At 40.8% G+C, this 17,275-nt stretch overlaps 1 protein-coding gene and 1 long non-coding RNA gene across 3 annotated transcripts in view; one reads left to right on the forward strand and one right to left on the reverse strand.

Annotated features, from left to right (window-relative positions):
- Positions 1–1,853: 1,853 nt before the first annotated feature.
- LOC124856382 lies at positions 1,854–5,862 on the reverse strand. The gene is made up of 4 exons (XR_007035313.1): positions 5,618–5,862; positions 2,834–3,104; positions 2,511–2,626; positions 1,854–2,425 (listed from the first exon to the last, which is right to left on the reverse strand). It is a non-coding gene; the product is annotated as an uncharacterized LOC124856382 (long non-coding RNA).
- Positions 5,863–6,062: 200 nt separating this feature from the next.
- syn2b (synapsin IIb) overlaps positions 6,063–17,275 on the forward strand; it is a 136,126-nt gene continuing 124,913 nt past the window's right edge. The window contains exon 1 of one of the 2 annotated variants that reach the window (XM_047346756.1): positions 6,063–6,962. In XM_047346756.1, coding sequence (XP_047202712.1) covers positions 6,517–6,962 — 446 coding nt within the window. In that variant the 5' untranslated portion in view covers positions 6,063–6,516. The remainder of the gene's footprint in view (positions 6,963–17,275) is intronic. The other variant, XM_047346757.1, reaches the window with a different exon arrangement.

Raw genomic sequence — 17,275 nt, forward strand, 5'->3', positions numbered from 1 at the left:
CAGCTGTAATTGCAACAAAGGGTGGCGCTACAAAGTATTAACGCAAGGGGGCCGAATAATATTGCACGTCCCACTTTTCAGTTTTTTATTTGTTAAAAAAGTTTGACACATCCAATAAATTTCATTCCACTTCACAATTGTGCCCCACTTGTTGTTGATTAGAATTTTATATCTTTATGTTTGAAGCCTGAAATGTGGCAAGAGGTTGACCAGTTCAAGGGGGCCGAGTACTTTTGCGAGGCACTGTATATATACACATACATATTTTGTATTTGATTACTTAGTTGCACCAGTGAAGCCACGGGAGGTTTTATACTTGCACATCCACCCACACTCTCAGAAATCAACAGAAAATCATCCATATTCAGCCAGCAGATTCACATGCAGCACACACAGTTGTTAAAGAAACCTTCTTTGTTTGGCTGTTTGAAGTCAACTGATCCGCAGATGAAGACACGGTTTGATATAGTAATTTCTTTGTTGCTGAACAAATTACATTACCTGTACTTCAGTGAGTTCTCAAATTATATTTCTATCACAGTACAGCAAATATAGTCAGAGTAACATCTATAAAGGTCACTTACAGTATCGTACAAAGTGAGTACACCTCTTACATTTTTGTAAATATTTTATTACCTCTTATCATAGGACAACACTGAAAATATGAAACTTTGAGAAAATGTAAAGTAGTCAGTGTGCAGCTTGTATAACAGTGTACATCTGCTGTCCCCACAAAATACCTGGACAAACAACCATTAATGTTTAAACAAGGAAGAATCCAGCAGAGAAAAGTAAAAAGTTTAGGGGCTAAAACACTGAGGTAGGGGTGGAATTTGAGGGGAGGAGACTAATTAACCAGAAAGGAGTAGAACAGAAATGAGAAGAAACCCAGTAGAAAATCTAACAAAAATAATTCTAAATGAACAAAGAACACAAAAATAAACTAAGAAACTAATAGACAAAGGAATTAACTAAAATGGCAACACTGAGAATATAAACAACAGGGAAATGAAAAGACATAAAATAAACCTAAAAACACCTAAGGATCATAACACATGGACACACAAAATTTTGACACTTTGGACACAATTTGGATATTTTAATTTGGGGTGTACTCACTTTTGTTAACAGCGGTTTAGACATTAAGGGCTGTGTGTTGAGTTATTTTTTAGGGGACAGCAAATTTACACCGTTATACAAGCTGTAGACTGACTACTTTACATTGTATCAAAGTGTCATACCTTCAGTGTTGTCTCATGCAAAAATAAAATTTTTACAAAAACGTGAGAGGTGTACTCACTTTTCCATCTACCTTTTTAGTGTCTAATTTATGCTTAATAAAAGCCTGGCCCATGTACTCCTAGCAAAACTTTGTTTTCTATAGTTAAGAAAAATAGCAAATAAAGAACAGAAGTCTGGGTATTTGAGTCTGGAAAAGTATGCAATTTCAACGATACTTTTTATTTCTAGGAATTTTGATTCTTAAAAATAAAACTAAGTCACAATTTGAGCTGCTACTTTAGGTCATGATTGCCAAGGACTGCGTCTATATTGAAAACCTTTGGGAAAAAAACTTCCAGCATCCATGTAGACAGCATGAGAGATGTTTAATATTTTACTCACATGTTTCTATGATGGCTTTTAAGAGATGTGTAATTTGTCAGAAATGCATGTTATGAAACATGTGGGCCAGGCTAAGTTCAGGATGTAACAGGAGTTCACGCTGCGGCTCTGTGACTTACTCTGGCTCTCTTCTGCTTGGCTAAACCCAGACCTTCTCTTCCCTCTTTCATCAGGCCTGACTCATCATGACTTGCAACAAGAGTCCTTCAAGTTATGCAAAGAAAAAACAATTACACTATCAGATGTTTTTTATTTTACAAAATCAAACTGGACTTAAAGTGACTACAAGAGAAAATGCCATGCTGCAAATGTTATCCCTCTGCAATGGACTGTGTCCTACTTTTTCATAACACATAAAGTGGTGCCATCTATTCTCCGTCATCAGCAGAATTTCAGTCACGCTGCACATAATAGGAGCTGCACTTTAATAAATCTAAAAGCCACAACTCGATGTTTTCTGTGTCCAGTTGAGCGTTAGGGGTGAATACAAGGTGAGATGGCGGATGTGCTCAGGTGCACTGATTTGCTGTAATCTAAACAGTACTACTCACCTGCAAATTATGAGTCAAGTCTCGTCATATGAGAGCGTCAATAAAACTCACTCATTGCCACTAAATTCAGGGATGTCATAGTGTTACGTATGGCTCTGACCCACATGCAGAATCACGCTCAAGTGAAACGGGTACAAGTTTGATAATCCTGGAGTATAATCCTTGGAAGGTCCTTGAAAACGTAATTAGTGTTTGAACGAAGCCACCGAGGCCAGCCTGGATAACCTCCAGGTAGTCGCCGGTTCAGTTCACTGAAAAGAACAAAGAACAAGTTAAACATTGTCGAAGGCAAAGTACACATAAACTTAATTAATACGAGGCTGGCTGAGTAGCTACCACAGAGGCTAATACTCGAGCGACGAGATGCTGGCTGCTTCCTGCTTAAGTACTCCAGGACTCAATCACCGAGATGGAAAACACCTGTCTCCACCACTGTTGAGCACCAGCGCCTACTAGGAGTAAAAAAACACAGACAAAAACATACAACAAAAACTCCAGCCCCGACAAGGGAATACATTTCCATCATTCAGTGCTCAACCAACTTGTAAAATAAAAGTTTTATAGTTTACAGCAATATCAATTATTAGTTAAAAACAAATAACTGATTCAAAATCTTTCTGAGATGTCTGCTTTTTTGAAACAAGATAAAGATGCTGCACCTTGGGGCACATTTTCCTCTGCTGCAGTCCCTTAATGCCATGCTATTCTTAATGTATCTGTGTGGGATTTTCCTCCCGCTTGAATAATCTTCTTTCTCCCTCTTTCTCCTGTCATCTTTGGGCGGTTTTGTGAAGTAAGGCTTAGAGCGGTGGTGCAGACGCAGGCTCCTTCTGCTGTTGCCATTTGGCAATTCTTGTCTCCTCATGCCCTCAAACAGTGAATGTTTAATGAAACCAGGAGGTCCAGGAGATGTTTGTTGAGGATTAAATGCTGAAAGAGAGGAAAAACAGCTTCTGCTCAATCATGCAGTGTGTAGAAGATCATCTATATTGATATCTAATTTTAATTAGTGTGTATGGAAAATGTGAATGAGATGTGCCTTTCATCACAAAGGAAGCTGCAAAACAAGGATTTGCAAGCAATCATCATGCTCTGGTTTTATCTCATCTCACTGCAGCATTACATACTGATGCTTTTGTAAAACCACTGAAAGATCTTAATGTAACAGTAATCTTTAGACACCCTCACAGAGGATCATCTTTTAGGGTGTTTTTCACACTGAGGTCCATTTAAAATGAACTCTGGTTTGCTTCCCCCCTCAGTGTGGCTTGTTTGTGTAGATGTGAACACAGCAATCACACTGGGCTGTGGACCAAAACAGCCATACTGAGACCCGTTTGGAGGAGGTGATCTTGGTACGGTTCTAAACGAACTCTGGACCAGTTCGTTTCTGGTGTGAATGTGACCTGACCTTGATCCGACACAGCTATTAGGTAAACACTGTAAGCTTGAGCCAAACTTCTTCATTAGCCCGCTTTGCACCGCAGAGTGGGATGTGGTAGAGAAAACAAACTAAACAAAGGCTGTGTGTCTTTTTTGTAAAGAATAAAGCCCTATGCCATCTTCAAGATGTCTTCTGGGAATAATTTGAAATACTGCTAAGATAATTTTGCCTACAATAGTACCGAGAAACAAACTAACCCATCTGCTTCCTGTACTTACATTTGGCCCTCCTGCCCTGGACACATCTGACCAACAAACAGACTGAACATTTTCTCATGGTTTGTAGGTTTTGGTTCGCTTGGAGTTTTTTTCTGTGTGAAAAAAACTGACCCATCCAAAAAAGTTACAACTTAAATTCATTAACTGAGGAAAGAAACTACAGGCCCTGAGAGTTTTACACTGTGTCTTAGCTGCTCCAAGAACCACACTCTGTCCAGTGTTGTCCACCAGAGGCCGCAAGCCTCTGAGGTGTTTATCACTTGCTCTTTTCTACTTTCTTCTACTCCCTCTGATATACCAGTTTCTCTTGCCTTTTTCTTGATGTTACTGAAGCGAATCTGACCCGTAGAATTGAACTGCAAAGTAAGTGTCTTGGGCAGCAGAAGCCCTCCGAGTAAGAGGCGAATAAGACTTTTGAATAGTATCAACCACCTACAGATTTAAGATGTGGCTGATATCAAGATAGCAAGACTTTCTACCAGAGGCAAGAGAAGGCTAGACTAAAAAACAATAAATACACATTAATCAATACAGAGCAAGAGTAATAGAGGGTCTTTTGTTCAGAACCTGTCCAGTCTATAACATGAGGCAGGTATCCAGAAATGGATTAAAACATAAAAGCTCCAAAGTAGATGTAATAGATGTAGTGATGCCAATACTGCTTAAACAAGAAGGTAAAATGTATTTTCTGTTTGCCATTGTGCAAACACAAACCTTAAGGCTCCAGAGCAGCAAACTACTTAAACTTCTGCTTTCATAGAAGTGTTCATTCTCACTAATGATCTCTTAATCAACTCATTCTCTTAATTTCTTAGAGGCTGTAAGAGTGTTCTTCACTTTTTACACACTACTGCTGAATATTGGCTTAGTTTTTGATAAAAATAGATAGTTGAAACAACATTTACACAGACTGTATAAAAATACTTTTATTTCTGGCATTTAATCAGACTAACTCTTTAAGTTTTTAGGGGAGTTAGAATTATCAAAGTTGTTTGCCAGAATACTAGGTGATTTTTTTTTTCTGTAAATTCAGAAGTTTACTTACACTAAAAATGCCTTTAAGCAGTCTGGGAAGGTTCAGATTGTAATGGCATGGCTTTGTAAACCTAATTCACAACATTTGAGTTCGGTGGCTGCAAACCTGTAGGTGTATTTTAAGGCAACACCTCAAATACACTTCTTCCTTTTAAAAGATCATGTTAAAATCCAAAGAAATCAGTCAAAATTTTAGGAAAAAAACTGTGAACCTCCAGAGGACTTGGTCCTCCTTGGGTACAATTAACAGATACAAGAATCGGCCATGATCAAATGCGCAGCCATCACGCTGTTAAATAAGAAGAGTGGTTTTGTGTCCTAAAGATGAACATGTGTTTTGCTCCAGAAGAAAAGAAAAAGACTTTGTGAAGATGCTGGCCAAAGCTGGTAAGATGGTGTCATTGTCCACAATGAAACAAGTCCTGTACCAACATTATTATTATCACTACTGTTGTATTCTTCTCTTTGTGACCCTTTATGAATGCTGCGAAGCATATTTCCCCTAAAGAAATTCTTTCAATTTGAATTTGAGTTTAACCTTTGTAATTCTCTTCAGTTTACCATCCTGAATCATGTCAAATTTATTTATCAGATATCAAAACTGTGCCTCAGTGTGTACAGCATATGGCCCCACCCGTTTCTACATCTTTTATATTCAAAGAGGATGAGTTAAACAGCCACAGAAATGTATAACAGACAAGGAAAACCCACACAAACAGGTGCAGGTCAAATTACAAATTACTCACATGTTTAATAGTAGATCCTGAATCAGGCTCAATATTAAAGGGTTAGAATTTTGAAAGAAAACATTAACCGAGTTTACCCTTTGAATGAAAAAAAGATGTGACATGTTGATCCAATGGCTGAAAGATGAAAGGGTGGCAGCAGGAGAAGGTGGGGTTTGTGGAGCGTGATGGATGGTGTTTCCAACTGTGACCTCCACCTCAATCACGCGTGCAGGAAACCCCCTCCAATGGCTGCACACGGCACGCAGTGCTACAGTTTTGCAGCACGACACTTGTCTGTGATGTAGGAAGATGATGACAGGAGAGAGGAGGAAGGGGGAGGGGGATGTAGCCAGTGAGAGGCTCAGAGAGAGTGAGCGAGAGGAAAAGGGTAGAGGGAGCGAATGAGAGGGTGAGAAAAACAGAGACGGCAACATCTCTTCAGTGCATTCAGCTTGCAGCAGCTCAGGAGGCAGGAAGGAAGGAAGAGAGGAAGAGAGAGAACACCAACACCTCTCTGAAGGGGGCGACAACAAATCCCTCTCTCTCTCTAGCAGATACACACTATCCAACGTCACAAACACGCATTTTCAAGAGGCGTGAGGCTCTGGAGGAGGAACACCACTCACGCTCGCTGTTTCTGCTGCCCTGGCTGTACTTTTGAGAGCTGTCTCTTGAAGACTGGACTAGAGCTGTTTCCAACCTCGCTTGCTTCATCCATCCTCTCCTCCCTTCCTGCTTCCAGAAACAATACAGAAGCAGCTCATTGTCACGCATCCCTCGATCATTTGGACTGATTTGTTTGCTCTGTCATTCATCTAACCTCTGATCCACTCTGCCTTCCCTCTGTTCAGCCTGGACATCAGGAAGTTCCCAGTCAGGAGAAAGACGACTAAGAGACCCACCTTTCAACAGAAATCATGAACTTCCTCCGGCGCCGTCTTTCTGACAGCAGCTTCATGTCCAACCTGCCCAATGGCTACATGACAGACCTTCAGAGGCCTGACCCAGCTGCTCCTCCACCCCCCACGGCCTCCTCTCCTTCCCAGCAGGGTGCAGCCCCTGCCAGTGCTCCAGTCCCTGCCCTCTCCCCAACCAAGGCACCTGCTCCTTCCCAGGTGCCTGCCAGCTCCCCCGTGCCACAGGAGCGCCGTCCGACCCAGCTGCCTCAGCAGACCCAACAGGCCCAGTCATCCTCCTCCTCTGGCGGTTCCTCTGGCTTCTTCAGCTCTTTCAGCTCTATCACCAATGTGGTCAAACAGACAGCTGCATCCGCTGCTGGCCTTGTGGAGCAGTCGGCCCCCTCTCCATCCCTCTCCAAGAAGTTCAAGATCCTGTTGGTCATTGATGAGCCCCAGCATGAGTGGTGAGTGTTATAGGAAACTGTGATAGATTGTCCTAATATCTGATGGGATGTTGTACTGTGTTTCATGTTTGGAAAACTCCATGGGTTAGACACCCAAAATATTTGGTTCTCAGTCAGCCAGAAGGCACATTATTTATTAGCTTGTTTAATTAAGTGTGGGTGTATTGGCTTAATTCTGATTGGCACACTATTAAAATGACTTGTTGAATGATGGTTGGAGTTCTCTGTAAGATCAAAACAGACCAGTGGGTTCTATTAGTAAATAAAGTTACAACACAAACATGACATTTAATTCCTCTTATTCTGTTGCTTTATATCTGGGCAATAAAATGCCTTCTCTCAGTGATGCTGCTTCCAAAATAGCTCTGTTAATCTAAACAGACAAGACAGATTTTCTCTGGGGTTTGCATTCACACATCCCATCACCCAACTCTGTCACCTGTCTCAGCTCTTGTGATTTTACTTGAGTTTTAAGACACTATTTGTGCTTATGTTAATGCGTGATAGGAAGGCATGGTCTTACAAAGCTTGAAGTTGCTGGTAGCATCTCTTGACAGCACAAGCTGCAGATATAATACTCATGCAATCAACATGCACATTGGTGCTGAACAAAAAGCATGTAGCTCTGAATAAAACATTGTTTTCTAAGAGTAGATGGGGAGCTTTTGGCTGTGCAATAATGTTGCAATATTCTCTACTGTATTCTGTTCCTGGAAATCAGATTGTCATGCTGTAAACCTTTTTTGCACTTGGTGATGGATTGCAAGGATGTCTAATGTTGTCATTAGCTGGGTCCAGCTTTATCTTTTCAGGCTTTTATAAATGTCCTGTGAATAAAAATATTGTTGCCTGACCTTTCTTGTTTAACAGATGCTTTGTAGGGTTGTCTCAGGGCAATTATTGTATTACCCTCATATAAAACAGACGATATATGCATGCTTTAGAACAAACAAATAAGTGGGTCTTGATATCCTCAAATGGAAACAAAACAATTCTAAATAAAATACTGAAAACTAGTTTCTTTTTAATGATGCATGAGGAGCATAAAAACAAATTCCCATATTTAACTTTTCTGACGTTTATATTGGCAGTGTTGTTTGCCAGATTTTGAGGTTGGTGTTTATGTCAGCAAAATAATATTGAGAATCCAGGAAAAGAAAATAACTTGTAACGTTGAGCTTATGTTTGGATATTTTTGGATAAGTGTTGATTCAAAGAGCATTTCTGTGATTAATGAGTTGTTTTTAAACTAAGAAGGGTAACTATCTTACAAACCTGTCAGCAGATAAAGAAAGATGAAAAGGAAAACATTAGACAATGCACAAAACAATACAATGGGTTACGATATGATAATAGATGGTTATTACACTATAATAAAAAGTAAATATGAAGGTGTTACAGCTGCAAATGATGGATAAACATCATATTAAAGCCAATTGCTCAAGTTGAAATGTGAGTGAAGGCATATCAGCAAAATAGTTTAGTAAATGAGACAGAATATGATTTAATATAATTAATACAATATACGTTGCAATATGATGCAATACATTATTAATAAACTACAAAATGATATTGTACACTTTGATCAAATATGATAATATGCACTACAATATGGGGCAATATGATACAAGATATAACACGATATGATACAATATGAAAGGACACAATGGGATATTTTACAGAAATGTGCAGTATGACATGATGCAATTTGCTAAAGTATGGTTTAATAAAATGTGATGCATTGAAATATACTGTAATAAAATATATAATGGCAGGCCAAGATGCAGCTTAATACAATACAACACTATGTGGAACAGTATGACACAAAACAATATCACAAGTAATTAAATGATAAAATATGATGCGATAAAATCTGACACATTAAGATGCAATACAATATTATTCAGTTAAAGACAATATGATACGATGAGACGCAATAATGCAATATGCTGCAATGCAATGCAATTAGCCACAATACAATAAAATACAAAATGATGTGATATGATATAACATGTTATTATGTTATATTATACAGTACAATACACAATATGGTTAAATACAATTACAAATACAACAATTTATTGTTTACCTGGGGTTTATTGTTTTGGGAATCAGGGCAATCTAAATGTGTATTTTCAGCAGTGACAGGTCTGATAATGGCACTTTGACTGTTTTTAATAAATCAATAAGGCCTCTGAAAACCAAATTGTGCCCACTATTTTTCTAGAACAAGCGTGTATGTGGGAAATTCATTTAAACAATTTAGGAGTACAATCCCTTCAAGGTTTCATGTCAAAAGCTTATTCAGTTCAACATTTTGAATAATCAGTAAATGTGTTATGTTATCAGAAGGGTATATTGCAAAGCCAATTTTAAAGAAAAAACATGAATATTTGGCACCACAAGTACATGTGCGTCCTACCCTGTGATCTTGCATAAGACTGAGGTTTATATTATTTCAAATAGAACGTGTACATTTTGAATGCCTCTACTATATAACTGGCTGCTCGATTTCAGATGAACTAGGTTCATGTGACATGAATAAGACATAGCTGAGTCAATATCACTGTTTTTTAATGGAGTCACTGTTTATTCCCAGCATTTTGAAAGGATTATCTTAATAAAGGTGCACACAAGGATTGAAAATACATGCTTCATTATTGAGACTCCACTAGTTTGTACTGGCTGAATGTGACTGGCAGCTCTAGGTTATGATAATCCTATATTTCATGCTGTGACTGTTTTGGTAGGCTGTGATTGGTTGGGTGCTGCATATGCGATGCAATCTCTAAATGGGAGACACTGGAGACTAAACCCATAAGGGAGGCATCTGAATACATGGCTTTACTTTATGTAATCCTGCTTCTGTGTCATCTACTGTGACTATTTAGAATCATCCTTTACATATAGTCATAACATATTAAAAATGCCAGATTACTGATTTCCATATAGAAATGAAAATATATAAGAGGGGTTTTGGACTAAATCTTTTAATGCACGATCAAGGACTGTTGCTTGTACAGATTTATTTGTACATGTACTGCTTTTGTGTGTGGAGCATTGCTGGGTTCTGTAGAGGCTCTAATTTACTCAGCTGATAGTCACGTCAAATGAATTGAAACAGCCACTAAATGGAGTTTAACTAAGATGTTGTGCTGGTTTTTAAGCTGACATGTTTTTTATCACTAAGCATTTAAGAAAATAGAATCATCTATTTGTGGACAAAGTTATACACAATACAGGTCCTTCTCAAAATATTAGCATATTGTGATAAAGTTCATTATTTTCCATAATGTCATGATGAAAATTTAACATTCATATATTATAGATTCATTGCACACTAACTGAAATATTTCAGGTCTTTTATTGTCTTAATACGGATGATTGTGGCATACAGTTCATGAAAACCCAAAATTCCTATCTCATAAAATTAGCATATTTCATCCGACCAATAAAAGAAAAGTGTTTTTAATACAAAAGACGTCAACCTTCAAATAATCATGTACAGTTATGCACTCAATACTTGGTCGGGAATCCTTTGGCAGAAATGACTGCTTCAATGCGGCGTGGCATGGAGGCAATCAGCCTGTGGCACTGCTGAGGTCTTATGGAGGCCCAGGATGCTTCGATAGCGGCCTTTAGCTCATCCAGAGTGTTGGGTCTTGAGTCTCTCAACGTTCTCTTCACAATATCCCACAGATTCTCTATGGGGTTCAGGTCAGGAGAGTTGGCAGGCTAATTGAGCACAGTGATACCATGGTCAGTAAACCATTTACCAGTGATTTTGGCACTGTGGGCAGGTGCCAGGTCGTGCTGAAAAATGAAATCTTCATCTCCATAAATCTTTTCAGCAGATGGAAGCATGAAGTGCTCCAAAATCTCCTGATAGCTAGCTGCATTGACCCTGCCCTTGATAAAACACAGTGGACCAACACCAGCAGCTGACACGGCACCCCAGACCATCACTGACTGTGGGTACTTGACACTGGACATCTGGCATTTTGGCATTTCCTTCTCCCCAGTCTTCCTCCAGACTCTGGCACCTTGATTTCCGAATGACATGCAGAATTTGCTTTCATCCGAAAAAAGTACTTTGGACCACTGAGCAACAGTCCAGTGCTGCTTCTCTGTAGCCCAGGTGAGGCGCTTCTGCCGCTGTTTCTGGTTCAAAAGTGGCTTGACCTGGGGAATGCGGCACCTGTAGCCCATTTCCTGCACACGCCTGTGCACGGTGGTTCTGGATGTTTCTACTCCAGACTCAGTCCACTGCTTCCGCAGGTCCCCCAAGGTCTGGAATCGGCCCTTCTCCACAATCTTCCTCAGGGTCCGGTCACCTCTTCTCGTTGTGCAGCGTTTTCTGCCACACTTTTTCCTTCCCACAGACTTCCCACTGAGGTGCCTTGATACAGCACTCTGGGAACAGCCTATTCGCTCAGAAATTTCTGTCTGTGTCTTACCCTCTTGCTTGAGGGTGTCAATAGTGGCCTTCTGGACAGCAGTCAGGTCGGCAGTCTTACCCATGATTGGGGTTTTGAGTGATGAGCCAGGCTGGGAGTTTTAAAGGCCTCAGGAATCTTTTGCAGGTGTTTAGAGTTAACTCGTTGATTCAGATGATTAGGTTCATAGCTCGTTTAGAGACCCTTTTAATGATATGCTAATTTTGTGAGATAGAAATTTTGGGTTTTCATGAGCTGTATGCCAAAATTATCCGTATTAAGACAATAAAAGACCTGAAATATTTCAGTTAGTGTGCAATGAATGTAAAATATATGAATGTTAAATTTTCATCATGACATTATGGAAAATAATGAACTTTATCACAATATGCTAATATTTTGAGAAGGACCTGTAATGTTGTGTTCTTTGGAGGATAGCAGAGTGTTCCTGAGGCCTCTGGGCCAGAGTAGCACTTGGCTGAGTCTTATTGATTTTCCACACAGGAAGGAGTGGTCAACTTTTAGTAATCCAGCTTGGTAAACAGAAGTTCTCACTGAAAATATTGCATCTGAATGTCAGCCAGTTTGACATAAGAGGGCACATCTTGCCCGATGATTTCTGAAATTGCTGTCATCTGAAGGAAATATTCACAACATATTGCTCAGCTGGACAGTGAGTGGATTCTTTGTGGTTTGAGAAAGATAACCAGTTTATCTGGGGGCAAAAAAGCACACACACACACGTACACACATACACACACACACAGTGAGAGAGAGAGAGAGAGAGAGAGAGAGAGAGAGGGAGGGAGAAAGATGCATAAATTCAATTCAATTCAGTTTATGTATATAGTGCCAATTCACAACACATGTTGTCTCAAGGCATTTCACAAAAATCAGGTACATACATTCCAATTAATCCTAACCATTGAACAGTGCAGTCAGATTCGGTTATTTATTCAAATTGGATAAAACGTTTTTCTGTCTAAGGAAACCCAGCAGATTGCATCCAGTCAGAGATTTGTAGCAGTCGCTCCTCCTGGATGAGCATGTAGAGACAGTGGACAGTCACTGGCGTTGACTTTGCAGCAATCCCTCATACTGAGCATGCATGTAGCGACAGTGGAGAGGAAAAACTCCCTTTTAACAGGAAGAAACCTCCAGCAGAACCAGGCTCAGTGTGAGCGGCCATCTGCCACGACCGACTGGGGGTTTCAGAGAACAGAGCAGAGACACACAAAAAATACAGAAGCACTGATCCAGGAGTACTTTCTATGGGAAGGGAAACTAAATGTTGGTGGATGTAGCTCCTTTAGTCATTTCATCTAGAAAGAAAGAACAGATAAACTTTGAGCCATTTTTCAAGGTTATAGTCTGAAAGAGAGCACATAGAGTTAGTCATAGTAAAAGCTCAGTCAATTGCTATATCTAGGAGAGAGAAAGGGTTCGACACTGAAAGACAAGGCCATGTGGATCATCTGTAGAAGGTGAGCATTAAGTTGTTGCCTGCAGAAGCTTGGACAATGCCCCTCTCCAGAAAGGTGTCACAAGTGGACACAGAGTCAGGCCAGGTGTAGCTTCTAGGAAGAGAAAAGAGAGAGAACTTAAAGTTAAAAACTGAAATAACAGCAAATAATGCAGAATTGGAGAGTAGTGTGAGAATGTAGCGAAGAGGGTGAAAGTGGTCATTATGTCCTTCAGCAGCCTAAGCCTATAGCAGCATAACTACACACATAGTTTCAGTTTATATATTTATATAGCGCTTATTTACAACAATGTCGTCTCAAGGCACCCCGCAAAGGGTCCGGAACGGCGCGGGGACGAAGGGGAGGCCAGACCAAACCACTGAGTGCCAGAACCCGGCCACCCCAGAACGGGCCACGTGTAGGGGCACTAAGTAAAATAATAAACTGATAAAGTTTGTCCATAGAGCCCACTGATGGCCTTTGTTATACTAAAAACCACAAGGATTGGGATACCTCTCTCTGTCTGCCTGATAATTTGACCAATTTTCTATATTGTGCTTTAAAGTACGCAGATCTAAATTACACCAAGGAGCATAAATACAGACAGGATACTCACAATTTATTAATTTTAAGATGAAGAAAACATGACATTATTTAGTCTTCATTTGTTTGTCAAAAGCTCAGAAAATAAATGCAAAAGCATTTGGTGAAAGAACTACAACTTTCCCTGTTGCTTACGGAGGAGACGAAGAGGCAAACAGATGCTTATGAAACGCATTCAGTCAACAATTCTAACTGCTTGAACAGAAGGCAACTGGACATTTTCTCTTTAATTTCTCATACAAAAGGTTTCTTTGGTTCTCAATATGGGTTTGAACTATTAGGCTTATAAGCTGTAGTCAGAACAGTAATGTCAGGATATGACATTTTTGGACTTTGCTTGTGGCTTTGTGTTAACTTTTGTTTAGATGTTTCCATTTTGGATTGGGCTTCATGTTTATTAGTTCCTTTTCCTCCCTCTATCATTTCCTAGTATGTATTGTATTGTATTCCTCTAACTCTTAGTTTCTTTTGTGGTTGCTTTCTTATTACTTTTTGTGGTATTATTATTATTATTTCACCCTTGGATTCTTATTTAGTATCTTTGTGTTTAGTTATGGATTGGTATTTGTTTCACCTGTTCCTTCTGCTTCCCTGCCTCCTTGTCGCACCTGTTCTCAGTTCCCTTGATTCCCTGCCTTTGTCTTTCCCCAGTATATTAGTTGGTTTGGTGTCTCTGTTCGTCGCTGGTTCCTTGTGTCTGTTACTACCCCGTTCCCTTCCCTATGCTTTGTTTATGCTTTGCTTTGATTCTATGCTACGTTTTTCATGACTATGCTTTGTTTATGCTTCGCTTGGATTTGATGCTACATTTTGTCTCTGGATTCATACCTGCAGTGTTTTTGTTACGTTTCGACCTTTTTTAAGAATAAACTATGATGCGGCTACCGAGCTCTTGTCTGCGCTTTGGTCCGACCCAAAATCCTTCCTCGACATTAGGAACCAGCCATGAGGACCAAGCGGACAAAGTCACAGAGCTGAAGCTATGGGTAAAGCAGCAAGTGGAAACGCTGAGGACTATGTACGGTGAGGAGGTGGAACTTTCGCCCTCACCTCTATTGCTGGAGGAGATGGAAGCGTGCTTCGGTGAGGCCAACTGGGCTGATGTGGATTTCGAGCCAGGTCGGAACCGCTGCTCACCAGCACGATCCTCCTCTAAGCGACGTCGTTCTCACCGCAAGCGTTCCACGCCCGCAGCAGCGCCTGAGCTTGTCATGCCCTCTGCTGGTCTCCGGTCGTCGGTGCGGCCTCCTGCTCCGCCATGGGTTCAGGCCGGGTTGCAGGAGATTAAGAAAGAACTTATGAAGTCACGTTGCCTTGAGTGTGTTCCTCACCTGATTAGCAATCCTCAGGATCTGGCTGATGTGCACACCATTTTACTATCTGAGTTTCTGGAAGAGGGATGGCTAGACGCTCCAGCTCCACTCTCCGCTGGAGGTCCCTTTGACCCTCTTCTCTGTGCAGTAATGGCAGCACAAGGTTTCAAGGAAACTGCAGCCAAGCCGCTGGACTCGCAGCATGCAGCCAAGCCGCTGGACTCGCAGCATGCAGCCGGGTCTACAGAGCCTCAGCCGGCTGCCGCCGGGTCTACAGAGCCTCAGCCGGCCGCCGCCGGGTCTACAGAGCCTCAGCCGGCTGCTGCCGGGTCTACAGAGCCTCATCACAACACGGAGGAGCCCGTGGTCGGGTTGCCTTCACGATCTGGTCCAGAGCACCTGCTCAGTTTCCTCTGGGGGGTGCCACTGGAAATACTGACTGACTATGTTCCAGGCACCACTGACCTTTTGCCTGACACACCAGAGCCTGACTCTTTGCCTGACACACCAGAGCCTGACCTTTTGCCTGACACACCAGAGCCTGACTCTTTGCCTGACACAACAGAGCCTGACCGTACGCCTGACCATGCACCTGATGACTCTAAGCCTGGGTCCACGCCGGACGCCAAGCCAAGTCTTCAGGGTTTCTGCCTGGGTCCAAGCTGGACGCCTGGTTCAAGTCTCTGAGGATCTCGCCACGTCGTAGATTGCCTGACTCCTCGCTTTGTGGGTTTGCCTGGCATCTCCACTGCCGGACTTCAGGCAGCCTGCCTCGCTACTGGCCTCCGAGGCACCTCCCTCTTCGTTGGCTCCTCCGCTGCAGGCCTCCGGATCATTGGCTCCTTCATCGCTGGCGTCGCCACCGGCCTCCTAGACGCCTGCATCTCCGTCGCTGCAGGCCTCCAGACCATCGACCACTTCGCTGGCTACTTCGTCACTGCCGGCCCCCTGATCATCGGCCTCCTGGATTTTTGTTCTCGTCCCTGGAGATTATGGACTTTGGTTTTGTTTTTGTTTATTGGGAGTTACTTTTGTAACCCAAAATCCTTCCTCGACAAGTAATACTAATAGGGGCCGACAAGGTCATATCAGTTACAATTGTCAGTTCCATAAATAAGGTCATTAACATTAACCAGAATTTGGCAGTTTGTCTGTCTAAAGCGTTTGGGTGCATTTTGACAAGCAATGATCTAAAATAGAAATGACTTCTGCCTACCAGTTTATTAAGATTAATGGTCACTTCCAAACAATTGGCAGAGTGGCAGAATACCTGAAAGCTACAGGGTTCAGTTATTATGTTACAAAATACTCTTTAATCTTAAAACTATGCATCATTTAGTATTAGATGTCATCCAGATTTTGAACAGTAGACAATTTGTGATCATTTTACAGTCAGATCACCTGGGGACTTTTTCTTAACAAAACAGATCTATCAAACACAACACAATCATCAAGAGTAGAGCGAAAAAGGCATTGAGGTACAGTAATCACCCAGTTAATCTTAGACCTAAACGTTATCAAAAAGTTGAGGCAGGAACCTTGAGAGATCACTGTATAGATGAATATCTATAAAGCTTAATGCAGCAATGTTTTTAAAATGTGACGCAAAAGTATGCGCAACACTAATAAGGTCACGCATCAAACAACTACACCAAGCCATCAAATCCTGTGATAGTTTATAAAAGTTTCCCAAACTGTTGGCAAAAGTAATTGTTTTTCTACTTTTACATGCACATGACCTTTGATTACATCTTATTCTTAATCTAAAAGGTCCAATTTGTTGATGGATTCACCGTTGCCAGCAATAGCAACTTTTACTATTCTGTGAACATCTTTCATGAGGTTGAGTTCGTAGTTCAGTGTGTTCATAGTTAGATGAGAGAATCAGAATTGCAGCCTCCGCTCTAATTCATCCCAAAGGTGTTTAAGAAAGTTGAGGCCTGGCCAGTCAAGTGTCTCCACACCAAACTTTAGACCAGAATTCATTGATTTGGTGGTGTGACCCAATACTTTTGGCAATATAGTACATATATCTATTAGATGTATTTCATAAATTCTATTTTAAAAATTCACTAACACAGACAAGCCTGAAATATAAAAAATCATAAAAAAACATCTTTATATGTCCTTTGTTCATTCTACGCTACTAAATCAAACCTTTAGCTATTGAAATATGGCAGTGAGTAACTGATGTTATAATGTTCTCTTATTACACTCCAATGAATACCAATGAACCAACGCTACTACAATGTTAATTTAGCCATAATGGTTATGTGGAAACTGTGAGGAAAATCAGCTGAGAGTTTGTGCCAGAGAGGAGGAATCAACGGTAGAATGGCAGCTTGTACAGGTCCTTCTCAAAATATTAGCATATTGTGATAAAGTTTATTATTTTCCATAATGTCATAATGAAAATTTAACATTCATATATTTTAGATTCATTGCACACTAACTGAAATATTTCAGGTCTTTTATTGTCTTAATACGGATGATTTTGG

Source organism: Girardinichthys multiradiatus, chromosome 20 (genome assembly GCF_021462225.1).
Source record: "Girardinichthys multiradiatus isolate DD_20200921_A chromosome 20, DD_fGirMul_XY1, whole genome shotgun sequence".
NCBI lineage: Eukaryota > Metazoa > Chordata > Actinopteri > Cyprinodontiformes > Goodeidae > Girardinichthys > Girardinichthys multiradiatus.